General features: G+C 45.4%; 1 protein-coding gene across 2 annotated transcripts in view; it reads right to left on the reverse strand.

Moving 5' to 3' along the window:
• DEK (DEK proto-oncogene) overlaps positions 1 to 24432 on the reverse strand; it is a 29378-nt gene extending 4946 nt beyond the window's left edge. The window contains exons 1-9 of one of the 2 annotated variants that reach the window (XM_040967743.1): positions 24265 to 24432; positions 23764 to 23926; positions 20416 to 20517; positions 20087 to 20196; positions 18683 to 18777; positions 16660 to 16780; positions 11459 to 11647; positions 3246 to 3381; positions 2180 to 2328 (exon numbers count right to left, since the gene is read on the reverse strand). In XM_040967743.1, the coding sequence (XP_040823677.1) occupies positions 2180 to 2328; positions 3246 to 3381; positions 11459 to 11647; positions 16660 to 16780; positions 18683 to 18777; positions 20087 to 20196; positions 20416 to 20517; positions 23764 to 23917 (1056 nt within the window). In that variant the 5' untranslated portion in view covers positions 23918 to 23926; positions 24265 to 24432. Of the gene's footprint in view, positions 1 to 2179; positions 2329 to 3245; positions 3382 to 11458; positions 11648 to 16659; positions 16781 to 18682; positions 18778 to 20086; positions 20197 to 20415; positions 20518 to 22352; positions 22556 to 23763; positions 23927 to 24264 lie in introns of those variants that run through there. The other variant, XM_040967744.1, reaches the window with a different exon arrangement.
• Between the last annotated feature and the right edge of the window lie 3172 nt (positions 24433 to 27604).

The following is a 27604-nucleotide window of genomic DNA, read 5'->3' on the forward strand; positions in this document are numbered from 1 at the left end:
TAAATAATATTCCGTCACTGATTAAGAAAGTCGGGATACATAAAAATAGCTTCAAATTCTAACAGTGATCTGAATTACCACATTAATTACACAAAGCAGAAAACTAGAGTACACACATTCAGATTGCCAGACCTCAGGTGCGTGAGGCGGGTCCTACAGGTCCGGTCCTCCTCCTTCACCGGTGTGTCACTAAGACTCCTTCTAAAACCTACCCAAGTGCAGTCATAAACATTCTTCCAAAGGACAAGTAATCTCCCTCCAGTTTTCCTGCACCTCGCCCTGGTCCCCAACTCCCCTCGGAGGAAGCCTGCAGTCGGTTGTGTCATCCTCCAGACCATAAAGGTTAATTCACAAATACACATAACTGGTTGTTTCTTATTTTATTATTTATTTCATTATATTTTTTGACACTCTTACATAGTTGGTTAGGATACAAAGGGTGAAGGGCTCCCTTTGTACCCTAATCAACTATGTAAGATTACAAAAACAAACAAACAAAAAAATTAAAACAAAAAAACCCCAGTCAAGGGCTACAGGAAAGTGGGTAAGACCATTGTTTCCACACTAACATTTTTTTCCCCTGTATCTGGGATCAGGGGAGAAACAAAGGCAGAAGCCCCACCAAGCCCAGGCCGCTGTTGTAAGGCGCGTGGTCCTGCTCAAGCAGTTTTGATAGTTCGACAATTCTGATTTGCTGCCAGTCTCACAGTTCCAATTGCGATGAAATCTCTTCAGAATCCACTGGCTGACACAGTCTCTTCATGCTCAGGGTTCTGAGATCAGCAGTTCAGTTGGAGGGATCTCCAAAGAAACTTCGTCTGTGAGGTGATCTCAGACTTGATTCCTATGTGTGCTTGCCAGTACTGGGTCCGGCACCATCCAATGCCCCAATTAACTTATGCACATGCTGGTCTTTGCAACTGCTGGGTCAGTTCTGCTTCTAGCCCTGTCATGCACTTGAACCAATAGGTGTTGCAGTCCAGCCTGATCCTGCACACTTCATCCTCAGCCCTCATGGAAACCAGTGGGAGCTGCAGCCTACTCTGGGCAACTCCCCATAACCCCCACCAGGCCTGTTCCCTACCCTGGTTCCCATGCTTGCCAGTATGTATCGCAGATTTGTTCAGTCTGTTCCACATCCCATTGAGCTCTCATACATGTCAATGGGCATTGAAGCTTAGTTCAATCCAACCTGCCCTACTATCCAGCCCACACACATGCTGTTGGGTGCCTTTCTGTCTAGCCACCCCTGCCCCTATTCTGGTTTTCATGCTCTCCAATGGGAGTGGTAACCCAAGAAGGAGGAGCCCTCTATTTCCCTTCTAGGCCACTCCCACTCCCAGGTTATGCACTTTCCAGGTGGTTCTGCGGTTTAACTTGACAGATTTAGACTCTAGTGGCAGCCTCTGCCATCTGATGCGCCAGTTGGAACAGCTGACCTCAGTTGAGGAGTCTTCCAAGTTCGTCCCAGCATCTCCCCTACTCCTACCCTCTCAAATCAATTACTGAAAAAACCTGTCTCAGTCCCACCATTGGGATGGGAAAATGGCCTATGTCCATACTTGTGAAATCACTTGGTGTGATCCTGTGAAGGCAACGGCAGACAGTACCAGAAATCCAGTAAATCTATAGCAGGAAAAAAATTATTGGCCATCTTTAATGGCCAATAAATAATGCTGTAAATAACCAAATGGCTCCTGGCAGAAAAAGATTCCTCAGCCCTGCAATGGGCCATAAGCACCCTTTACACTGAGTAATAGTTTCTCTGGCTCTTTGAGGCAGAAACTCAATGAATGATGAATAAACAAATAACCATTACCCTAAAAAATATAAGCTATTTTTACTTTGCACATTTTAAATCTCATTTTACTATGAGAAAATACATATTCTAAACTGGAGTGATACTCAAGTTTAACACTTTCCTGAGAAGTGCTACAAGGATTTCAGAGAAGCAGTTTAAGAATCCAGTCTCATGTGCCATACCATCAAGAGCAAGGTTACAGTCGAAAGATGCATCAATGAAAGTTTCTAGACCAACTGTGGAATGCAGCAGTTTACTGTACTCTGTTCATTGTAATGCTACTAATAAACAACTCGGGACAGCATGTAAGACTGCCTGGCATACGCACACGACTACTGATTCAGTAAATGAATGCTCAAAAGGTTCTAGCTTAATTACCTCTTTACAGATTTGCTTCATTGTCACTTCCTCCAAGTTAGCATTGGCCAACAATTTCTTTATTGTTTCCTTTAGCTCTTCATCTGTAGGTGGTTTCTTCAATTTTCTAATTAGAGGTTCATCATCCGAACTATCCTCAGATTCGCTTTCTGTAAGATGTTTTATTAGATGTAAATAAAGCTTTCATATATAGTAAGTCAACATTAAAGTTGCAAAGAATTTTTCCTAAGTTTTCAGCAGATTCTCAGCTCAAAAAAAAAAAACAATCACTACTCTATAGGGTGTATACAGGTAAGCATGCACTGAAAACTGACACTTTTCCCATGATACTCTTTTGCCGGTTACTTTTCTTCCTACGCACATTACACACAGCTTTTAAAACAGCTTATGTCAGCACCACCATGGTGCTCAGCAACTAATCCTCTACCTGCAAGCACCAGAGTCCCTTACGAGTGCTGGCTCATGTCCTGGCTACTCCACTTCCCATCCAGCTCCCTGCTGAACAGCCTGGAAAAAGCAGCAGATAATGGCTCAAGTTTTTGGGCCCCTGCACTCCCAAGGGAGACCCAAAGGAAGCTCCTGGCTCTGGATCAACTCAGTTCAGGCCACTGTGGCCATCTGGGGAGTGAAACAGCAGATGGAAGACATCTTTATGTATACAAGTCTACCTTTCAAAAAAAGATAGAATAAATCTTTTTTTTTTTAATCGCTGACCCAGCGTGGTAGCATAGCAGCTAAAGTTCTCGCCTTGAATGCACCAGTATCCCATATAGGCACTGATTCTAATCCCAGCAGCCCCACTTCCCATCAGGCTCCCTGCTTGTAGCCTGGGAAAGCAGCTGAAGAGGGTCCAAAGCTTTGAGACCCTGCACCCACGTGGGAGACCCGGAAGAAGCTCCTGAGTCCTGGCTTCAGACTGGCTCAGCTCTAGCCATTGCGGCAGCTTGGGGAGTGAACCATCGGACAGAAGATCTTCCTCTCTGACTCTCCTCTCTGAATATCTGACTTTCCAATAAAAATAAAGTAAATCTCTACCCAAAAACAGCTGATGTAATTTTTCACATACCTTTCTTGGAACTGTTCTGGTTCTTCTTGGTGGTGCTGCTATCTGCTTTCTTCACATTAGCACTTTTTACAGATTTTTTACTTTTAGCAGCAGCTTTCTGCTTAGGTTTTTCTTTTTTAGATGTCTTTTTTGGTGGCTGTTAGGAATACAAAGAACACACATTGATGCGATTCATTGCTTTTCTTTTAGTTCCCTTATGCCCCTTAATTACAGAAAATTCAACATACAGTAGTTAGCACTAAAAATTATCTATTTACTAGATGACTCAACCAATTCTACCCTGATACAAATTTAAGCTGAAGGAAAAAAAAAATCAGGAAAGTATATAAACCTTACATTTATTCTGCAATATGGATAGGAAATTTTATATGTAGTCGCCTACAGAATATTGAAAGATAGCCAAAAATACAGATGCTATCAACCTCTTACTCTCTGCCGCTCCCAACTAAAGGACAAAATCCCTTGCACATCTTTCCACTGATGTGTCCCCAAATCCTAAAATGGTACTCAATCCCCAGCGGTTGTATAAGGCTTATTTATGAATGTGAAGAAATTAATGCTCAGTGAGATTCTGTTGTCCAGTTACATTGCAGAATACAGATCTCACTTCACTGTACTCGTAAACAGGAATTCACTGATGAGTAAACAAAAGCCACACACACACATCTGGGCAGATCAAAATGAGACAACTCCAGTATCCTTTTTCCAAACCAGACCAGGCTCTAAAACCAGGAAGCAGTAAGGTTCTCAAAGGCAAAAATCTAAACAGCATGGTAACTTATCAACTTTATACACCAAAACTATTGCTAGACAACATGTTTTAATATTCTATACACTTGATTACAAACATTACAATCAACTTTTTAGAATTAATTGTTTCAGTGTGTGGCAGGCAGAGCAGCCGACTCCCTGCAAGCCTGCCACTCCCTAAGGGACGCGGTAAAGCAAGCAGCAAGGAACTCAACCCAGGTCTGCCGTGTGGGGAAAGCCAAGCAGCCCAGGCTTAGCTACTGTCAAGGTCCTTTTTGCCACTTATTTCCTAATCCTAAGAGATGTTCTAGGCAGTGGGGACATTTTAATTGAGTTTCATGTTCAAATGTCTACCTAGCACAAATGAACTTAAATAGATTCTGAAAACAAACACTAAAAATTTCTATGTTTTGGGCCCAGCACGGTGGCGCAAATGGTTAAGGTCCTCGCCTTGTACACCCGGGATCCCATATGAGCGCCGGTTCTAATCCCGGCAGCCCCGCTTCCCTTCCAGCTCCCTGCCTGTGGCCTGGGAAAGCAGTCGAGGACGGCCCAAAGCTTTGGGACTCTGCACCCGCGTGGGAGACCCGGAAGAGGCTCCTGGCTTCAGATCGGCATAGTATCGACCGTTGCGGCCGCCTGGGGAGTGAATCATCGGACGGAAGATCCTCCTCTCTGTATATCCGCCTTTCCAATAAATAAATAATAAAATAAATCTTTAAAAAAAATTTCTATGTTTTGTTGATGTGTTTAATATAAGTAATAATCACTATTTGATACCAATCATTAGTTCAAGATTAATATCTGGGCTTAAATGTAAAAGAAACTTAGAACTGAAAGGGTTTTGAGGGTGAGCAACAGAAACAATAATAGGTACCATCATTTTATCTCCATTCATATTGAGTAATTAAAACATTGATAGTCTTTTAAAGCCGATGTTATAAGGCAAACACAACAGGCACCTAGTCCTAGAGCCTGCAAACTGCGAGCCGCAAAAGCTTGACAAGCAAAAACATCAAATACAGATCAGTTTCATATGTAGGCAAGCATGCAAGCAATTTAAAGCTACACATTTTTCCATATGTAACATCTTCTAAAAGGGGTATGTTCAATTTTTCTCCAGTGAGACAAGCACACTACGCAAGCACCACGGTGGGCACGTGACAAAGCGGCGGGAGCCTGAGCAGCTTCCTGGTTCTCAGCCCCACTGCCAGGGGGCTGGCATCTGCCAGTACTTACCTACGGTGATATGGTAGAATAAATGCATCGATGCCGGTTTTTTGTTTTTTAAGCAAATGTTACAGGGCACAGAGTCCAGTTTTTTGATTCACTTCCCAAATCCCCCTAAGAGCCAGGGCCAAGCCAGGCTGAGGAGCAGAGCCAGAATTAATGGCGACTAGCACAATTTTGAGTGCTTTGTTAAACTGGGAAGTTATTAATTGTGTGACTTCCTTTAAAACTTGATGCTCCTAAATGTCTCTGAAAACCATGGCAGGAGGTGGGCGTTTGGTTTAGCCGTGAACATGGATGCCCACCACCCATATCAGGGTGCCTGCGTTGGACTCCTACCTCTGATATTAACTGCTTGTCCTTGTGTGCCTGGAAGGCAGCGAGTGATGGCTCAAGGATGTCATCAAGCCCCTGCCACCTGTGGAGCTACTGAAGGCATCACAACAGCGTTGTGATCACAGTTCTCCAGATATCTGCCCCATCGAGTGCAAGAAAATAACAACAGTGCCAACATGGTGGCACAGCCAGTGAGACCTCCACCTGCAGTGCTCGCATTCCACATGGAGACTGGTTTGAGTCCAGCTGCTATGCTCCTGATCCAGCTCCTGTTTAATGGGCTGGGAAGCAGTGGAGGACTGCCCAAGTCCTTGGGTCCCTGCATCCATGTGGGAGGCCAGGAAGAGACCCCGGTTCCCAAGCAGCCCGACTTTGACCGCTGTGACTCTCTGAGGAGTGAATCAGCAGGTAGAAGATTTGTCTCTCCTCTCTATAACTCTGTCCTTCCAATAATCTTCAAATGAATAAAAGCAGGATAAATATGAAGAACAGAAAACTATAAAGCCTTCAGACTCAGCCCCCTTCCCTGGATGCTGATGTGATTTCACAGCAGAAATGGCCCCCTCTCCATCCCCACTGGCGGGGGACATGGTGGACATGGCGGAAAAACAAAAGCTCATTCATCTCACCCACCTTGCCCCTCCCTGGCCCAAATGGAGGCTCACACGGATAAGCAGCACTCTGTGTAACAGTTACCTACCCATGATGCATCACACTGATTTTATCACATTATCATGAGTGGGACTCACTAGTATCTAAAGCCCTGAAATGGCAAGTTACACTATTCACTCTGAACTCACTTATCTTTCATAAGTCGCTGTAAACCGATGACAAACTTCAGGTAAGAATTCAGTAAACTATGACTTTCAGCCTGAAACGTGCTGACTTGGATAAGCGGAAGCTACCTGGCAGGCTCACTTTAGGCAGCGGTAAGGTAACTGATGCCCTCACTGCTTGCACACTGGTCCTGCGTGTGCTAGCAATCACCTCGGACTTCCTGAAAATAATGTTAGCAGGTAGAGGTGGATAGTAACTTTCAAAGAACATGGTTCAGTACTGGGGTACAATGGACTTTTAAAAAGATTTATTTTTTATTAGAAAGGCAGAACTACAGAGAAGGAGAGACAGAAACGGCTTCATCCACTGGTTCACACCCCAGATAGCTGCAACAGGCAGAGCTGAGCCGATCTGAAGCCAGCGGCCAGTGTGAAGGACCCCAGGGCCTTGGCCACTCTGCTGCCCTCCAGGGCCGTAAGCAGGGAGCCGAACGCGAAGTGGAGCAGTCGGGACACAAACTGGCACACAAAGTGGGTGTCTGCACTGTCAGACGGAGGATTACTTAGCTAAGCCATCACACTGGAAAAATTTTAACAAGTAAAGGCAAACACCTGATAAGTATTTGGAGGTAATAGAAAAGACCCAGAAAACTGAGAAAGTAACTTAAATCAGGTCTATTTTAATGTCACACCAACTTCTAACACTTCACTACTTTAATCCCCCTCTCTACTTAGGAAAACCTCATGACTTGACAGCTCAACAGTCACCTCATCTGAATCTTGTACAGTATCATTAATTTGATTGCACTTCCTGTGGTGAGCACTGTGGTGCTGTGGGTTAAGTCACCGCCTGCAGTCCCAGCTGCTCCGCTTCCCATCCAGCTCCCTGCCGCACACCTGGGAAAGCAGAGGATGACTCAACTCTGGCTCCCTGCCACCCAAGTGGGAGACCCAGGGAAGCGTCAGGCTCCTGGCGTAAGCCTGGCCCACGCTAGGCTGGTGCAGTGCTTTGTGGGTAACTCTTCTTTCTTCCTGGTTCCCACACTGACCGCACCACCACCTTGACCCTTCTCCGCAGCAACGGAGGCGTGCCACCATGACCACTTTACCGACTTCCCCAGCACCTGCATAACCCTGACACTGGAATACTATTCCATCATGCTTATGTGAACTCTAGCCACATCTGTGCTCACTTTGAGGCTAAAATGAGTCAGTGCATGTAAAACAGCAAAGAAAAAAGGCAAGTCGACTAAACAGCAGTTATTTACAAGTCTTTTTTCCCATGACACCTCAAGCCTGAGGGCTATCTGACCACTGCTATGACAAGGCGCAGATCACCTGTACCCCACCCCAGCAACTCGGAGTGCCTGGCTTGTAGTAGCAACTTTAGAATGTTATACTCATCTTTTATGGTTTTTTTTTTTTTTTTTTTTTTTTGTAAAATCTAGTTAACCTACTCTCTGAACCCAGGAGGTCGTTAAAAAGGAAAAAAGATCACTGCATCAAATAGCATTGTACACACATGATCTCCTGACCTAAGAAACAGGACTGATGCCTGGGACACCTGCTCCGGAGTGCAGAGAGCGTGTCCTGCCTCTAGTCTTCAGTCCATCCTCCTGCTGAAGTGCACCCTGGCAGCAGGGTTGAAGGCTCCAATGGCGGGCTCCTTAATCACCCTCGGGTGAGGACTGAACTGCAATTGTTGGCTCCTGGCTGTGGCCTGGCTCAAACTATTGTAGGCAGTTAGGGAAACAAACCAACAAATGAAAAATCTTTCTATTTTTTTCAAACAAAATTTAAAAATAGAAAAAAAAAGGGGGGGGGAGGGGAAGAGGAGACCTCAAAGACAAAAACTGAACAGCTGATCTCATTGCAAATGAGGGAACAGTTCAGTGAGGCAGCATCTTACAGGTAGCAAGAATCAAAACCGTTGGTGAGGTCCAGTGTGTCCACAGTGGAACTAGCCAACAACAAGCCAGGTGATGCTGTAAGCGTACTGTAAATGTGAATGTTTTTCCACTACATATAAATGGCACTAATAATAACAGATGAAAATGGTGGCAGAAAACAGAACAATAAAACTAAACTGGCTTCAGGGCTAACTAGGGCCTTCTCCAAAATGCACCAGCTCTGATTCAGTTTTTAGATTTTATATAAACAGGTAAACAAAAAAGCTAGGATGGATCTTAGTTTAATATAACAATAGTTCCTCCAAAATTCCTTTGCTGCCAGCTTCTATGGTTTTTTTCCTTCAGGACTCAAACTTCTACTTTTTCTGAAGAATCTGTTCCTGGATCCACAGAAAGAGGCAAATATTCCCTCTACTGAGCCCCTACCTGAATTTATCTGTTAAAATCTCTTATTTTTGCTCTAGCCTATACATTTTCCCTTTCTTTTCTTTGAGCTTTCTTCACACCAACCATGCTAAATTGCTTAAAAGTCATGACATTTATTTTCAGTCACCAAACAGAGTAAAGAATCAGAAGACCTCCATTTAGCTACTTTGTAATTATATGGAAAATTGAGATGCTAGAGAACCTGAAGATTAAATAACCTTTAACGATTTCTTCCAGGCCCGGTGCGAAGGCTCAGTGGCTAAATCCTCACTTTGCATGTGCTGGGATCTCATATGGACACTAATTCATGTCCCAACAGTTCCACTTCCCATCCAGCTCCCTGCTGTGGCCTGAGAAAGGAGTGGGTGATGAAAGTCCTGGGATCCTGCACCCTTGGGAGACCAGAAGCTCCTGGCTTCAGATCGGCTCAGCTCTGGCTGGTCAGCCATTTGGGGAGTGAACCAGCAGATAGAATATCTTTCTACAACTCTGCCTTTCCAGTAAAAAGAAATCTTAAAAAGAATTCCAGCTGAGGTTCTATTTCATAACAACCACTCAGTTGCTTAAGATTTTTCTGTTGGTAGCAGTCAGTCAAATTTCTTGATTTTCCCATTTCATCACCTTCTGGTTCAACCTGCCTATCCATGTTGTACATTTAACAGGGAAAAACAAGACTACTACTTTAAGTCCTCCAAATCATTAAGAGTGGAGCAGCCACACGTAACATGTTTTCTGAGGCAGGTTAAGATGAGCAATCCACGTTTCAGTCCTGGAGAGTAAGGATTTTCAGCTTTACTAGTTACAACATTTTTGGTTGCACAAACTTCATCCTGATACTTTTCGTTTTTACAAAATTATTTAAAAATAGAAAACCATAAACAGCTTCTAGGCAATACAAAACAAGCCTTACATTGGATTTAACATAACAGACCAGTTTTCCATTTCTTAAACTAGATTATAAATGCTTGGAGATATAAAAACAAAGCAGGGAGGGCCCGGCAGCATGGCCTAGCGGCTAAAATCTTCGCCTTGAACACGCCAGGATCTCATATGGGTGCCAGTTCTAATCCCGGCAGCCCCGCTTCCCACCCAGCTCCCTGCTTGTGGCCTGGGAAAGCAGTCGAGAATGGCCCAAAGCCTTGGGGCCCTGCACCTGTGAGGGAGACCTGGAAGAAATCCCTGGCTTCAGATTGGCTCAGCACCGGCTGTTGTGGCCGCTTGGGGAGTGAATCATCAGACAGAATCTTCCTCTCTGTCTCTTCTCCTCCTCTCTGAATATCTGACTTTGTGATAAAAATAAATCTTTAAAAATAAATAAATAGTGAAACAGCATTTTGAAAAGAGAAAAAGAATCATCTGTATGACTCAGAGTGACTTCTCCGCCTCCAGAGGCTGCACTCATCACAGCTGCTTGCACAGGTGCGCAGGTGCTCCACTTCCGGGCACATCGCGTTTGTCAAAAACCGCACACCTCCTCTGCTCCCTGCCGCACATGCTCAGCCTTCCTCTCCATATCCGAGTCCAGGTCAATCAGTACTTCTTCCATGCCTGCCCAGGCCCTTCTCTCAGCACATACAGAAACTCTGCCTTTGAGATCCTATAGCTGCTAAGTATCTAGAAGCCCTGGAGTAGGAAATTGTCTCCTACATGCTCAGCAACGCTCACAACACACCCAACTGATTGGCTGCAGCAACCATAAAGTGATTACATGAACTCCACTACTGGCCCACGTTAAGTCTCCTTTTAAAAATACAGTATGACAATATAAAAAAAAAGACTTGCCTAAGATCATACAGTGATATTCCAAGGTAAAAGTGGGATCTGAGCCCAATTTCCAAAGCCCACACCGGCAGTGCTATTATCTCCTTAAAAACTAACATCTAGATGGACATCTCTTTATGTTATTAAAGTTTATGAAATAGGTCTAGCAAACAGTGAATGACACAGATGATCAAAAATTTGTTGACAAGAAATACTATTACTTTAAAATTATCACTGTTACTTGGAAGGTACTACAAAAAGCTCATAGGAAAACAGGACAAGTTCTAGCTCAAGCAACTGAAACGCAGGCTGACACTCCGTGGACCTTCTGAAGACCCCAAGCATACACACAGGCAAAGACTTTTCCCCCAGGTGTCTAACTCATCAAAACCTTAACGCTCACATTAGCAAATTCAAAAGATACTATTCCTTCTTTAATCAGGACTAGATTTAGGTATTTATCTGCTATATCTGCAACCATTCTTCTTAAATTATGAAGTATTTCACATTTTGCTTCACAGTAAAATCTGTCACTGGAAACAAGCCTGCGAGGCAGGCGCGCTGACACAGCAGCCATTACTGCAGACGCTCGCATCCAGTATTGCAGTGGGTGCGTGTGAGTGCCAGCTCTGTTTCAAATCCAGCTTCCAGATGCTACTCTGATGGCCCATGTCACTGGGTCTCTGCCACCCCACCGGGAGACCTGGACTGAGTTATGAGTTATGAGTCTAGCCCAGCCCTGGCTGCTGTGGGCAGACAAATGGGAACTAAACTAGCAGGCAGAAGACCTTTGCTAACTTACCCGGGAAAGCAACGGAAAGTGGTGCACGTACGCGGGCCTCTGTAACCCACATGGCAAACCTGGCAGGAGTTCCAGGCGCTTGGCTTTGGATGACCAAGACTAAACATCACAGATAATTAGAGTGAACCAGATAAAGGTGCTTTCTGGCTGCACTGATTACATAGCAAGAATATTTGTTCTCCATAAAAATGATTTTTAAAAAGAACATATTTTAAAATGTACCTCCTCTTCACTTTCTTTATCTTCATCCTCTGAAGACTCTTCCTTGTTTTTCTTTTCATCTTCATCACTACTCGACTCATCTGACAGAATCTCGGGGTATTTGGTTCGTTTCGCTTTCCTTGCCGATCCAGAACTGTTGCGTTCATTTTTACTGCCTTTGCTAGGAGTCTTCTTAGACTTTGGTAGTGGCTGTGCACAAAAGGTTGAAATGATAAACCAATGAGATATTATACTCAGCAGTTTTCTAACTAGTTTTCACTTCAAATGCTCTCAAATTCCATTTCCAAGATTAGTAGCTTTACAGAGAAATTTACCTTTTAACTTGTCAGGTTCATCTAAAACTGAGACCAATACTCTAACCTGTGTTCTAAATACCTAGTTAAGTTTCTTTAGAAAACAAAGAATATCAGGTGACCCACTTCAGACCCAGCTCCCTGCTTACGGCCTGGGACAGCAACCAAGCAATCAAGTCCTGGACTCCTGCATCTACACGGCAGACCAGAAGTTCCTAACTCCCACCTTTGGACCCGCTCAGCTCTGGCCACGGTGACCATGTGAGGAGTGAACCAGCGTATTGAGTATCTCTCTCTACCTTCCCTTCACCCCGTTAATTCTGTGAAATTAAAAACAAACAAACAGAAAACTATTGTCAGAAGAGCACCCTGCTTAAAGGGCCAACCAAAGAAATGGAGGGAAGCCTGCCACGCCACCATCCTATGTAAGCTCCAGCTCACAGGGCCCCTGCCCCCAGCTGGGAGGCCCAGAAGTACCTCCTGACTCCTGGCTTTGGACTGACCCAGCTCAGCACTGTGGCCGTTTGCAGAGTGAGCCAACAGATCTTGCTCTGTCTCTCACTCACTGTAAGTCTTCAAAAATAAGTAAACTTTTGAAAAATTATTTTTATTTAAAATGGGAGGGACAACAGATCTTCCCTCTCCTATTCACTCCCCAAATGGCCACAGTGACCAGAGCTGGGCTCATTGGAAGTCAGGAGCCTCTTCTGGGTCCCGCGTTTGGCTGCAGGGACTTAAGCCTTGCTTGGCTGCTTTCCTAGGCCACTTGCAGGGAGCTGGATCAGACTGGAGCAGCTAGGATACAAACTGGGACATGTATGGGGATGAGAGTGCTGCAGACAGAGGCCTAGCCTACTATATCACAACCCCAGTCCCCTCAAGCCCAGAAAAGGGCCCACCATACAAGGACAATCATTCGGTCATATTAACCAACAAATGTAATTCCTGAATGCTTTCTTAAGAGAATCATTTGCTAAACTCTGAAACTGAACGCCATGAGCCCTTATATTAAAGGATCTAAAAATACATATGAAAAAGAAACTTGTATTATTTACTTCCAAGATTAACGTTTGCATTTTAACTTTGCTCATGCTAATTTCTGCAATATTCTGAAATATTAAAGTAAAATGCTATAATATAATCTGAAGGTACAGGTTCAGCATCCCTAATCCAAAACCCTGAAATCTGAAATCCCTCAAGACTTGGAGGACCCACACAACCCTTGGGTCTCCAGGTCACAAGGAGGCGCACTGCGTAAGTCGCCTGTGGGGCGCGGCACTGCACGGCGGCCCAGCTGCCTGGCCAGCCTTCTGCTCAAGTGCTTGTGCTTCTGCTACCCACTTTGGAGACCTAGATGGAGCTTGGAGTTCTGGGAGACTGGCCCTGCCCTAGCAGCTGGTTAGTCATTTGAAGATTAAATGATGATGGAGAGCTCTTCCTCATTCTGTCACTGCTTTTGGAATAAACGAATAAGTCTTTAAAAAAAAAAAAAAAAAGTCTTTGAGTTACGTGTCTAAAATATGTACGCTGGCCCTGTGCTGCGGCACAGGGGGTTAAGCTGCCAGCTGCAACAGCAGCACGCCGTATGAGGTGCTGGTTGGTGTCCTGCTTGCTCCACATCCAATCCAGCTCCTTACTCATGCTCCCAGGTAGGCAGCATTAGGTGGCTCATATGCTCCCATGTGCAAGACCTCCTTGCTCCTGGCTTCAGCCTGGCCCAGGCTCACCTGTTGCAGCCATTTAAATGAATTAATAGAAAGAATTGTATTTCAACTTTAAAGACGAACAGAAAGATACATATGAAAACAACTACTAGGGACCCAGTACAGTAGCCTAGTGGCGAAAGTCCTAGCCTCACACGCGCCACAATCCCATATGTGTGCAGGTTTTAACATGGGCAGCCCCGCTTCCCATCCAGCTCCCTGCTTGTGGCCCGGGAAAGCAGTCGAGGACGGCCCAAAGCCTCGGGACCCTGCACCCATGTGGGAGACCCGGAAGAGGCTCCTGACTTCAGACTGGCTCAGCTTCAGCCATTGCGGACACTTGGGGAGTGAATAATCATCAGATGAAAGATCTTCCTCTGTCTCTCCTCCTCTCTGTATATCTGACTTTACTAAAAAATGAAAGAAAGAGGCCAACTACTAGCAACCCCAGCTTGTCAAAGCAACCTACTCCTCCATATCCGAAAACATCCATTGTGGTCGCTCCAGAAGTTTGCAGTTAGTGTACCAACCAGAGCTTTCCCAGGGGCAGGCGTCTGGGCCGCCGGGCAGAAACGCTGGCTCTTCGTTAGCTCTAGCTTCCTGCTGCTGTGCAACCCGCAAGGCTGCAGGTTCGTGTCCTTGGGTCCCTGCCACCCACACGGGACACTCAGATGCAATTCCAGCTCCTGGCTTTGGCCTGCTCCACCTCTGGCCACTGCAGATGTCTGGAAAACTAAACAGCACTTGGAGTGCAGATGTCTGCCTGTCCCCCAGTACCTTCACCTTTCTCAGGAAAACCTGTATTTTGACCGAGTGTCATGGGAACGGGTCGGCTGCTGGATAAATCGATAAGGCCATTTCAAAAAATTAATGGAAAATGGAATTAAAGGTAAATCTGTTTTGGCACAAAAAATGTGTGAAATCTGTGCATATAAACAACTTTTGTAAGATTCAAAGGAAATAATAAATATTAAGACAAATTATGTGTAGACCTCAATGTTTTGCAATACATGCATTCTAACTTCCATCTTTTATGAATTTTTAAAAATCCCTTCAATACACAAAATTGAAATAATGCCAATGACTTTGAAAACAAAAAAAGCAACACATTTTAGAGATTCCCTGTACTGATTCTGAAACAGGTCAATCTGCTCACTCGAATCTGACTTCACTGTATCCTCAGTTTTTGGAAACAAAGAAGTAGTACAAGAGGATAGCAAAACGACGGTCAAGTGCATTCATTTAGAACTGTAAAATTATTAGAGAAAACATAACAATGAGTTTATACCATTTCCTTAAAACTGTGATCCATCAGATTAACAGCCAGTCACCAGAGTCCAACACAAAACACAGAATGCAAGGACTTGATGGCCACAGGTAACAGCGATTCTCAAAATGGGATTCAAGGGCCGAAGGGTTTCCTGAAGCCTTTTCAGGCGTTTACAAGGTCAAAATTTAGAATGAAGACATCTTAAACAGTAGGTAACATGTCCCCCATTGTGTCTTTCTGCCACTCTTAGTAAAATATGTTAACACCTGTAAGATGTAAATTTAGGGAAGCCAACAGTTTCCGAAGGAAATACATGTACCTAAGTAAAAGACCCATGTCGGGGCCAGCGCCATGGCACAGCAGGCAAGGCCTCCTACTATGGTACCAGCATTCCATGTGGATACTGGCTTCAAGACCTGGCGGCTCCACTTTCCATCCAGCTCCCTGCTTAAGGCCTGGGAAAGCAGCAGAGGATGGCTCGGGTCCATGCACCACGTGGGAGATCTAGCGGAAGCTCCTGGCTCCCGGTTTCAGACCAGCCCAACTCCAACCATGGCAGAAACGTGGGCAGGGATCTCTCCATCTCTGTAACTCTTAATAAAAACAAATAAACCTTCAAAAGACCCATGTTTACTAACACACTCTCACATCTACGCATTCATTGTTACATACATCAAGAGCAAACCCACAATCATCTATACAAGCTTTATGTACTTTCTAACTACATACTGTATGAAGCTGGCTTTTCTTCAGCGCTTTAAGCAAAGCAGTACATTGGTAACACAATGAATGTAGAAGTAAATGAAAATCAAGATGTCTTCCCTTAAGCCAAAAAACATGAAAGTGCCAAGTGTCACTAACTCTTTTTGAAGTACTAATTTTCATATTGCTTTTATTGGCCTTTTAAAATAAACATTTGTCTTATTTCCAAATGCATTAAATGACCCTAATTGCTTCTTAAAAGAATGGTAAAAGGGTCCTGAATCAGTGAGAAAAGATGAATGCAAGATATACAAAAAAATTCCACAAATATTTTGAAGACATCTATGTAAACATCGCATAACTCAAGCAATGTAATAATTGCTTCGAAGGCAATCATAAGCTTGCTCCAAGACATCCTTGAAATGTACACGTATAGCCAATCTCTTCTTTCACGTGAAGTTTAAACCGCCAATGTCATTAGAGCCCTTGAGCCGGCTGGTGCCCTCGCCCTCCTTTCCTGGCCTGATCCAGCCACTGTCAACCCAGACCAAGGGCAGGCAAAAACGAAGTTTCCGAGCTACTTTGTGCGCTCTGCCCTTGTGGCACCTCTCCATGCTTCCTCACCTATCAAGATGAGGACGGATCTGAAAGGATGCTGACAGGCAGAAAACCTGCATGTGCCTCCTTAGCAGCCCTTTCTAGCGAGCAACGTCACTTGTTGAAAAGGGAAAAATCAGAAGCTCATTTTACTTTTCTATCTTTTGGGGCTCTGCAGAAAATCCTGGATAGCTAACCCAGCGAACGGGTAAGAATGAGTTTTTGAAAAGTCATTTTTCCCAAAATTTAGTTGTCTAAGATACAGAAAATTTCCAGTTCTAATAGAGATCCATCTTGTCTTCCTGAATTAGAGACCAAACTCTTCCCGCTCAGCCGAAGACTCCATCTTTCACCCAATCTAATCTGTTCTCCCAGTGTATTCCAGGTGACATAACTAAACACTTTGCATTTTCTATCCAAGTGGGCAGGAGTCACCTTAAAGTCTCATAGCCTTTCTATCCAATGAGGAAACATACCTCAACATCTTTTGTAGTATTTGCCTCCAAACTACTAAACTGTCAATGGAAGGCCTATTCTTTGAAGATAGGTCACAGTACTGAATGTCAGCTGAAATGCCTGCTAACCAATGAAATGACTGCTTCACTTTGTTATTAACAAAAGTCGACAGGCCCTTACTTTGCCAGAAGGCTTTGGATGCATTAAGAAGTTTAAGATCCTCTTCACTAGCTCACTGTTCACACCCGATCTCTCCAAATCAAGCACTTCGCAGATGCTCTTCAACATGGCATTTCTAAACCTGAAACAGAGAAACCAGCGATTATTACCCAGGAGATGACATTACTCACAGTAAAAATAGCCAATCAAATCCGCCCAGTTATATATGATTTAAAACCAGCCAATGCTTCTCTGAAAAGTTCACTTAATAATTGTATCAGTGTGCACAAATATGCTCATTAGAAAAAAAATATACATATCTATCTTAAATATACATATACATATTTAAATTTTCTATGCGGCCCAGTGTAGTAACCTAGCGGCTAAGGTCCTTGCCTTGTATGCACCAGCTCCCTGCTTGTGGCCTGGGAAGGCAGTGGAGGTTGGCACAACACTTTGGGATCCTGCACCTGCGTGGGAGACCCGGGGGAGGCTCCGGGCTCCAGTTGGCACAGACCCAGCCGTTGGGCCACTAGCGGAGTAAATCCACAAACAGAAGATCTTCCTCTCTGTCTCTCCTCCCCCCCGTATATCTGACTTTCCAATAAAAAGAAAATAAATCTTTGGGTCTTCCTAGGCCACAAACAGGGAGCTGGACAGGAAGTTGAGCAGCTGGGACATGAACCAGTACCCACATTCGGTCCTGGAGCTTGCAAGGCGTCGATTTAGCCAACTGAGCCACTGCACCAAGCCCAGGAATAATATTAACATAGGCAGCCATTCAAGGAAGTTTTAATTCAAGAAAGTTTTGTTCCAAACTTGTTTGCTGAAGCTTGTCAGTCAGGATACACATATCCTCTCAAAAGCTTTTTAGTTTACTGGCACTTATTTAGAAATGTTAAGATGCGAGGCAGGTACTGGGGCATGGCAGGTACAGTGTCTGAGGCACTGTCATGCCCTGAGGCCCAGTGGCTTCACTTCTGATCCAGGTCCCTGCTAATGTGGCTGGGAAAGAAACAGAAGACAGCCCGAGTACTTGGGCTCCTGTGCCCGTGTGGGAGATTCAGAGGAAAGTCCGGACTCCTGGTTTTGACTGCCCAGCCCTGGCTGCTATAGCCATTTGGGGGAATGGTGTGTATAATTCTGATTTTCAAATCAAATATAGACAAAAGAAATATTAGAATGACATTAAAAATCCAAAGGAAATTTTTAATTATTAAGCTGTAAAAGTGGTATACACAATTTTAAATTCACTAAAAATTGAAACTTTCTAATACCATAAATTCATGTCCTTGGTAATCCTTACAGATGGTGACTTCTCCCCTCAAAGTTCTGTTATTGTTTCAGAAAGGAGCTAGGTCATTACCCGTATTATCTGAACACTGACACAAGGCATTCAATCAACAAACACAGCTGTAAGACTATATATTTTGCTTGTACCATGATGAAGGACATTGCTTATATCAAAATGTTTAAAGGGGGAAGAGTGACTGATGGGATAGGAATGGGAAACACGTTGCTTTATCCCTTCAAGCCTTCAACAATCATGTTAGTTTTTATTGGCAAGTAATGAGCCTATCAAATGAATTGCTAGTAAGACAATTCAATTCAAATCTTCTCACACAGGGGCAGGCATTGTGGGATGGTGGATAAACACACCAAGCGACACATCCCTTATCAGTGCCCATCTGAGTGTGGACTGCTCTGCTTCCGGTACAGCTTCCTGCCGACGTACCCCGAGAGCCGACGAGAGCTCGAACACCTGAGTTCCTGCCGCCGATGTGGGAGACCAGGCTGGAGCTCCAGGCTCCTGGCTTCAGCCTGACCCAACCCTGGGCCCTGTAAGCAATGAAGGAGCAGACCCGCCGAGAGAAGCTTTGATCTCTTCCACCCCCACCTTTCAAGTTAATGAAAATATTTACATTTAGAACCACCTTATCATTTATAGTAAAAATCCACAATCTATGGAAAGTCAATCATTTTTTAGACAGTAAAAATCTTAAAGCACACTGATGAAAGCATGACAGTCATAAAAATAACTTACTTTTTCAACATCTCTTCCTTCTTTTTGTACTGGGTACTTCCTTTCTCAAACGGAAAGCCACTGAACTGACCCACATTCTTCTTTAATGAGGACACCTGGAAAAGATTATCCAGAATGTACACCGGATACTAAGCCAGCTAAGCCAACATTTTCCTCATACCTGTCTTCATGCTTTAACACTGGTTAACTCAATATTTCTTGTTTAAAAAAACACGTTCTAATAATATAAAAATCCTATCATTTTAAATTCTTAGAAAGTAACTGTTTGTATGGGGATGCATTTCCACCAGGGAATTTTCACAACTAAAAGTGTTGTGACCTGAAGAGACAGTTCGGGCTGGGCAGCATCTGGTACACCCAGGAACGCGCTGCTTAGGACACACACATCCCGGCACACGCAAGGTGAGAACCTTAGCCGCGAGGCTACCATGCCAGATCCCTTGTCGGCAGCTTTCAAATCAATAAAAACATAATTTTTTAAGACACTTTCATATTAAGTTCCAATATTTCCTATTCCAAAGTAAAAAAAAAAAATTTATTTCTTATTTACAAAGTAAAAAAAAAAAGTGTTCTAAGAAGTAACACTAAGTACGTGACTTATACAAGCCACACTGTTGTTAAGGACTGAGATAAATACAAGTGAAAGTACATTAGATCATTCTCCAGATATTTTAATTTTTACAAAAGGTTTAATTATTCAAAAGAGTTACAAGAAGAGAGAGATCTTCCATCCTCTTGGTTCACTCCCTTGATAGCAGCAACAATCAAGGCTGAGCCAGGAGAAAACCAGTTAATTCACAATATCCCACAGGGGGCAGAGCCCAGGACCGTGGGCCATCCTCTGCTGCTGCCATCCCACTGGGGGCGGAGCCCAGGACCGTGGGCCATCCTCTGCTGCTGCCATCCCACTGGGGGCGGAGCCCAGGAATGTTCCCACATGCTCCCAGGCCGTTAGCAGGGACTTGGATTGAAAATGGAGCGGTTTGTACACAAACTGGTACCCACAGGGATGCTGTGTATCAGGCAGTGCTACCTGCTGTACAAGAATGCTGGCCCAACTTTTTATCCGAAGCATCAATCTTTTACTGTTGCACAACCCAAATTCCTTAAATTACACAGAATATTAAGGTAAATGTCCATCTGAACAAATATCCTGGCAAAGAACAACCACTTCATCAATCAGATTTGCTATCAGAAATACGAAATAGCTAGATGGTCAGGATATCCAAAGTATAAATACCTTCTAATGCTTAATCACTAAAATCTGTGGTTGTGGCAAGTCACTTAACAAGCATATGTTGGTTTTTTTCACCTGTTACAAAATTAATTTAGACTTCTATTGTGGAGTATTTTAATATACAAATGTAAAAACAGGTTAAAGGAATAATAAAAAAGAGATCTTACTGTGCCTGGTCTATTGTAAAGTAGTTTGTGAAGATTTCTAAGTTCATCAGTTTTCTTCTTACTCAGAAAGAAATGTATCCTTTCAATTTCACAAAGTTTCTGTCCCTTTCCTAGGTGGAAAAACACACACATAATTAAATGCTTGTTATAAATGCAAATTATTAATGCATTTGCTAGTTTAAATAGAATTCACATTTACTTATTATTCTTATTGTGTTAAGGAAAATTACAACTGTATCATGACTTATCGACATTAAAGGATGCTAACCAACATTTTTGTATATTTAGCCATGTTCACCATAACTTGCAAAAATGCAGAATGAACTTACCCTGTGCAATCGTAAATGGCTCCCTCTGCAAGGAAGAGACTTGCATGGTCAACCTCTCTACTTTTTTCTTTTCCCTCTTGCCTTCCACGATGAGACTCTTTTCTAGAAATTGTTAGCATAATTTAAATAATGAATAACTTTATTGGATAACCATGTAGGGAAAAAAAAAACCTTCATTTTCCCCCTAAAACAATGTTTTGAAAACCAGATGACATCAAAATGATACCATGTGATAAGCTAACACAGCATCACAACTGTATTTTTAGAATAACATTTCACTTTATCTGGTAACTTTGGGATTTACCTAAAACAAAAACAAACAAAAAAACCCACTAACATTTCTCCAATTACAATGGTTAAGATTAAAGTCTGTATGGGTGTGAGTTCACACTGTCCCACTTCCAACCACTCCCTGCCTGCGGCCTGGGAAAGCATTCCAGGATGGCCCAAGGCCTTGGAACCCTGCGCCCACATGGGAGACCCAGAAGACACTCCTAGCTCCTGGCTTCGGATCAGCTCCGCTCCAACCCTTGTAGCCAAATAGGGAGTGAACCAGCAGGCAGAAGATTTTTCCGTCTCTCCTCTCTGTAAATCTGCCTTTCGAATAAAAATTAAAATCTTTCTTTAAAAAAAATCATTAAATTGTTTAAATATATGTAATTCTTTAAAATCTCAAAACTTTGTGAAAAATCATTTAGACTACCACCAAGATTATTCTTTAGACATAATTCTATTTTGTTTTACAGCTTGTCACACACAGCCAAGACTCAACCAGGAAGATAAAAGGTTCAACAGGAAGATAGTTATAATTTAGTATGCTAACAAGGCAAACCAAGAGTTAACTGGACAAGACAAAGTTCTGCCAGTTTCTGTCTACTATAATCAACTAGGATGGCATTACTTTGCAGTTGACCAAGTAACACTTGCCATGACAGCCGCATCACTGGGACAAGCTAAAACCTAGAGAACATGTAACAGTGTAAAGCTCAAAAAACGTTCAGCTCCATTTATCTAAAATCAACTACCTACTGACTGAAACAGAAAAAGCTGTCTGACGCTGTAGCTGAGATGTTTGAAATGTCTGCACCCCACTTCCAAGTGCAGGGGTTTTAGGTCTAGCTCCACTTCCAGGTGTAGTTTCTAATTGCCCACCGAGAGGCACACACAGGCGAGAGGCCCAGATGCACTTTCAGACTTCTGTCTTTGGCCTGGCCCAGCTCTGCTGCGGACACCTGCACAGTGAACCAGGAGTAAGCATTTTCAAACAGGAAAATAAAGTTGAATAAGAACACCCCTCCCACAGACATATTGTTGGAGGTCCTTTCAGCCAAATGGACTCTTTTGTTTTGTACAAAGCTGCATGTGGAATGGGAGGAGGGAGCATGCTTGTTAACACTTGACATCTTGTTGAGAAAGATCTTACTGACTTGGAGAAAAGAGTCTGATATTACACTCCAAAGTAAAAGATGATTTAAAAAAAAAAAAAAAGGCAAATAAAAGCTCACCTTGTTGAGGGACAATTTTTGGACCAGCAAAAAAAAAGAATCCAAACATTGATGCTGGCTGGCACTGAAGGCTATGTAAGATTTGGCGAGGCCAGGATCCCCAGCAACTCGTGCATCATTTAACTGCCTCTCTGTGAGTTACACCATCCGTTTTCTTCTGATTGTCATCTGAATGAATGACTGCCTCGTTCTAGCTCCAGAACTTTGATCTGAGGGTCCGATGGCTCCTGGTGCCTGCCTGCTCCCTGAACAGTGCCGCCTCACACCTGAGGGGCACCTCTCCCCAACACGCGCCTAGGACAGTGATCACCTCAAGGAATTGTTGCAGCAGACAACAATACCATCCACTTAGCTACCAGAAACAAACCTTTTACTAGTCACTGCTCTCAAGCCTCCACCCCACCTGCACACAACCACTGCCCACTAGCTTACTTCGGGCCTTACTTAACAGACTTCATTAATTTCCTTGCCTCGTTTCCACATCCCAGTCCTAGAATTAGATGATTAAGCAGAATAAAATCTCTGCAATTCTAGTCGTCCCACAAATACCTAAAAAAAAGATGTGTTGAATCAGAACTATAAACGGTTACCGGATAAACTTTTTACGAGATTGCCTAAATATATCACAATTTACTCATCTGAAAGGGGACACCGAGTTCTGTGAACTGCCACCAAAGCCCACTCTTAGCCACTTGTATTCACACGCTTTCTGTAAGTTTTCCCACACAAAGCTCACCAGCTCTTGCACCCATCTCAACTTTGCACCCTGACTGTCCCCAAAAGGCAAAAATTTTCAAGTGCCGAGACCGTAGCTCGTAGTAAGATACCGCAGCCAGTGTAAACACTTTCTTTATTACAACTTAACACTGTTAAGCCATAGGGCATATTAAAAATTATAAAAAGCGCTGCACCTTGCCCTTCCCTGTCAGGGCACTGCATACACAAAGCCTACCTTGTAATCTTAAACAGACCGGGCTTACAAAACGCTGACACTTAGACCCTGGCTTGGGGAAGAGAACTCTACCTCTCCCTTCCCAAGTTTGGGCCAGCTGTTGGCCAGCCATGACAGAGCTACACCGGGCAAAAAGCAGACAACTGGGTCGCGACTTAGGGCAGGAACATCGAACGAGAGGCCCTGGGCTTCCTGAGCAGCCCTGAAGTTCTGCCCCTAAAGGCCCGGAAAACAGACAGCAGTGGTCTGCTTCGCATGTCCTCCGCCGAGGCTCAGCTCCCAAAGCCAGACAGCTCCTATTAGTGCACTTGTAACTTTTCCTTCACAGCGTAATCAGTTTCAGATTCAACTTTCTCGATTCGCGACGGCTTTCGCTGTCGGCCACAAAGGAGCTGGGCTGAAAGTTCAGCAGAAAAGGGGGGGAAAAAAAAACCCTGAAAAAATGGTGTAACAGCACCACCAACAGCCACAAGTCTTGAACGAGGGGGCTGCAAGAGACCTCGGGGTGGCCGCCACAGGCCAAAGGACACGTGCAAGGGACATGAGCCACCCCGCCAGCTCCCTTGGGGCGCGCCAAACCCCGACCGGGAGGCCCGTGAACTTGTCAAACGGCGCGCAGGCGACTCCACGCCCAAAGCCATCCCGCGCGACGCGCCACCACCGCTTCCAGACAGCTCAACTCCTACGAGCCAGAAAGTCACAAAGCCAACTCTGCCACCGCTCAACACACACACACACACAGACCCCGCACACATCCCGCACGCAAACCACTCCGATTGAAGTCTTTAAGCTCCCCAAGGGCAAGACAACTGGAGGGGAGGGCGCATGCACGCACACACATCCCACTCGGATCTGCAAAAAGCCACTGCAAGGTTCGCGCCCCCCTCCCACCTTTCTCTTCCTCCTCATCCTCCTCCTCGTCCTCGTCTTCTTCCTCCTCCTCCTCCTCGCTCTCCGCTTTCGGGCCGGGCATGTCGGGCTCCTTCTCGGATGCGGGCTGGGCGGTGGTGTCCTCTTCCTCCGCAGTGGGGGCCGGCGAAGACATCTTGAGGACCTACGGGCGGGCACAGGCCGGGCGGCTCGGTCCCCTTCGCTCCCGCGAGCAGAGCCCGGCGGCGGCCACCACCGCCCCCCGCCCCCCGCCCCCCGCGCGACATGGGGCAGCCCCGGGCGGGGGTGCGGGCTGCAGCGCTCCGTTGCAAGGGGACGACTTCTGGCCCGTTCGTCCGGAGAGACTCCCGAGGCGGGAAGGCGAGCGGCCCGCCGCGGGGCCTGGAGCGATGCCTCCCGCCCCCGGCCCCGGGCCGCCCCGCGTCCCCTCCCCCGCCCCAGGCCGCCGTCCGGATGGCCTCGGTGGGGAAGGTGGCCGGGGCCTCCCGTCGCAGCCCTCACCGCGGGCTCCCGGCCGCCGCGAGCTTGGCGCGCGAAGCACTTAGAAGGTTCCGAGAGGTTCGGCGAGGTTCCGGAGGCTGACAGTGAGGAGAGAGCGTGAGGGCGACGCTCTGGCGTGATGCTCGCGCCGCGCGCCCTACTCCCCGAATCAACAAGACTTTCAAAATGGCGGTTCGGGAAGGAGAGCGGGAATGCGGCGGCCAATCAGAGCCGCGGGCTGGAGTTGGCGGGCGCGCGGCGGCGGGGCGGGCCGGGGCGGGAAGCCCGGGCGGCACTCCCCGGCTGCGGCCCGAGGGCGGGCTCGGCGCTCCGGGCCTGGGCCCGGCGGCCCTGTGGGCGGCCTGAGGGCGCGCGGCGGAAGGACGCCGAGGGGGCCTGCGTGTTTACAGTGGCTCTGGGAAAGCTGACGAGTCGGCCGGCCGCTGAGGAACCTCGGGAACCCTGCGGAGTGGCTGCCGACGCGTTTCTGCGGGGTGGAGAAGGAGTTACGACCGAGCTGAGATGAGGGGGGGAAGACTCCCCCCAGATCTGCTGTTCTTGCAGGGACTCGTTCCACCCTCTCCCCTCCCTCGCCACGGCTTGTAAGATGCACCGAGCGCCGGGAGCGTAAATAGCTCGACATATTTGTACACTCGTCAATGTAAGATAACATTTCAAAAGAGATCTTAAGGGAGAGCGGTGGAGACAGACTACAGGCATCGGGCACCGCTGAAAGGCGTGAGGACTGCGGGTTTGAAATTCAAGAATTATGAGAACTGAGGAGCCGGCAGTTGACATGAGAAAGCCTGGGGGGGGGGGGGGGCTGCAGCTGGGCGCTGCTTGCTTTCTTTCTTTCTTTTTTTCCCGGAGTAGATGTTGGAAACCAAAGCTAGTTGTATTGTTTTAGATGTTAGTTTTGAGAACCCTCTTTACATCTAAATGGAGATTCAGAATAAGGCGATCAGATATGAGCCTGACATTCTAGGAGGGAGGCTGTGTGTCTTGAAACCGAAATCAATAGGTAGATGGTATTTCAGATCCTGAAACTAAATGAGATCCTGAACAGGGAATACAGAATGTGATGGCAGGAGAGGTTCAAAGTTGCCCTGAAGCTTTCCAGTCAAAGTTTAGTAGTTCAAGAGAAGGGGAGGCGGCAGTGAAGAGGACGAGAACTGGCACGGAGGAAATCTAACTGGGAAACAGGTGGACAGTCCAATGTCCAACAGCCCAGTGACAAAAGAGACTGATGAATTGAGTCAGGGATGCTAAAATGTGAAAATGTTCTGTGATGGGGTCAAAGCTGTGGCAAGACCAGTTCAGCTGCCATCTGCAGTGCTGGAAATCCTATATGGGCTACCAATTTGAGGCCGGCTACTCTAAATGCAACTTCCAGCTAATGGGTCTGGGTGCCTTGGAAAGCAGTGAAGGATGGCCCAAGTGCACCCCCTGCAGCCACCAGGGAGAAACAGGAAGTCTCCAGCTTCAGGCTTCAGTCTGGCCCTGCTCTGTTGATGCAGTTGTTTGGGGTGAACCACTGGGTGGGAGATAGTGCTCTCTGTCTCACTCTATCGCGCACTCTCTGTCTTGCTGTAATCCTGATTTTCCATAAGTAAATAAATTTTCTGGGCCTGGCACAATGGGTCAGTGGCTAAATCCTCACCCTGTAAGCAATAGGATCCTCTCTGGGTGACAATTCATGTCCCAGCTGCCCCACTTCCCATCCAGCTCCCTACTTGTACCCTGGGAAATCAGTCAAGAACTGCCCAAAGCCTTAGGACCTTGCACTAGTGTGGGAGGCCCAGGAGAAGCTCCTGGTTTCTGGCTTCAGATTGGCTCAGTTCTGGCCATTGTGACCACTTCGAGAGTGAACCAGTGTATGGGAGATCTCTCTCTGTGTCTCTCCTTCTCACCATAAATCTGATCTGCTTTTGCAATAAAAAATAAATCTTTGAAAAATAAGTTTAAAAACATTCTATGGACCATTGGCTAGGACAATGCTGTATTACCAGTAACATTGACGAGTCATTTCCATGTATGGCAAGAATGAAGGTGCCGGGAGTGTGGATATCCATTCAGACGCTTTTCCAGGACCTTTGTTACACAGAGGAGCAAAAGCAGAGTAGTTACAAGGAAATGTGGCTTTGAAGAAGGGATGTGTTGTTGTGTGTATGATGCTGGGAATGGACGTATACGAAAGGGAAACTGATGGATGGTGTAGGATGGGACAGAAGAGTCCCCACAACCAAGCCTGAGTAGTTATGGATGGATGGAGTTCTCCAGAAGCAGGTGTTGCGACAACTTGGCTCATCAGATGTTTATTAGGAACCCACCCTTGGGGAAGGAAAGGAGAAGTAAGGCTGGATATAGAGGTCAGACTATTGCCTTCTCATTGCATTTTGGCAATCATTGAAACCCTCATTCTTAAATTTTCTGACATTTTGCCTTCAAGAAGTTTTCATGTCCACTGTGTACATTGATCTCTCTCATGCAAGGACACTTCAAAACACTCATAGAAAATAACATTAAAAATGAGTTTATATTGGTTGGTATAAAATATGTAAAATCTATGCATAGGAGGGATCTTCAAAAAGTTCATGAAGGACTCGGTGCGGTGGCCTAGCAGCTAAAGTCCTTGCTTTGATTTGGGGCAGGATCCCTGTCGCTGTCCTGCAGAGATGGACTTGGTGCCACGGAGCAGCATGGACCCTGACTGATGGTCAAAAGCCGAAGTTTATTAGTGCCATCAGACTTTATACACTGAGAGTCCATATGGGGGTAAGGGAGGAAGTATTGAGCTTGTCAACAAGACCCATAACTGTTTCCATACTCTTGATTGGAACTCCTTTTGTTTGGTATATTCCACCAAGTGTTCTCATTCACATGCTGTCCACTCAACCCAAATTATCTCCCATCAGGTATGCAAAAGGTAGCCATTTGGTTCTTCTCATGCAAATACTGTCCAATGAACTGTAATTCTGTGCTCACTGACCTTCTAGGGTCACAATGGCCTCCTACAGATCCCATCTAGGTGCCAGTTCTATCCTGGTGGCCCTTCATCCCATCCAGCTCCCTGTTTGCAGCCTGGGAAAGCAATTGAGGAGAGCCCAAAGCCTTGGGACCCTTAAGAGGCTCCGACTCCTGGCTTCAGATCGGCTTAGCTCCAGCTATTGCAGCCACTTGGGGAGTGAATCATCGGATGGAGGCTCTTCCTCTCTGTATATCAGACTTTGCAATGAAAATGGAATGAATATTTTTTAAAAAGAAGTTCATGAAAATGCATCTCATTATGCTTGGATTTTAAAAAAATGGCAAATAAACTTGGTTCTATTTTCCAGTTGGTTCAATTGGAAGCACTCTTGTC

This window comes from Ochotona curzoniae, unplaced genomic scaffold (assembly GCF_017591425.1).
Source record: "Ochotona curzoniae isolate NIBS_2020 unplaced genomic scaffold, NIBS_Ocur_1.0 scaffold_461, whole genome shotgun sequence".
NCBI classification, from domain to species: Eukaryota; Metazoa; Chordata; class Mammalia; order Lagomorpha; family Ochotonidae; genus Ochotona; species Ochotona curzoniae.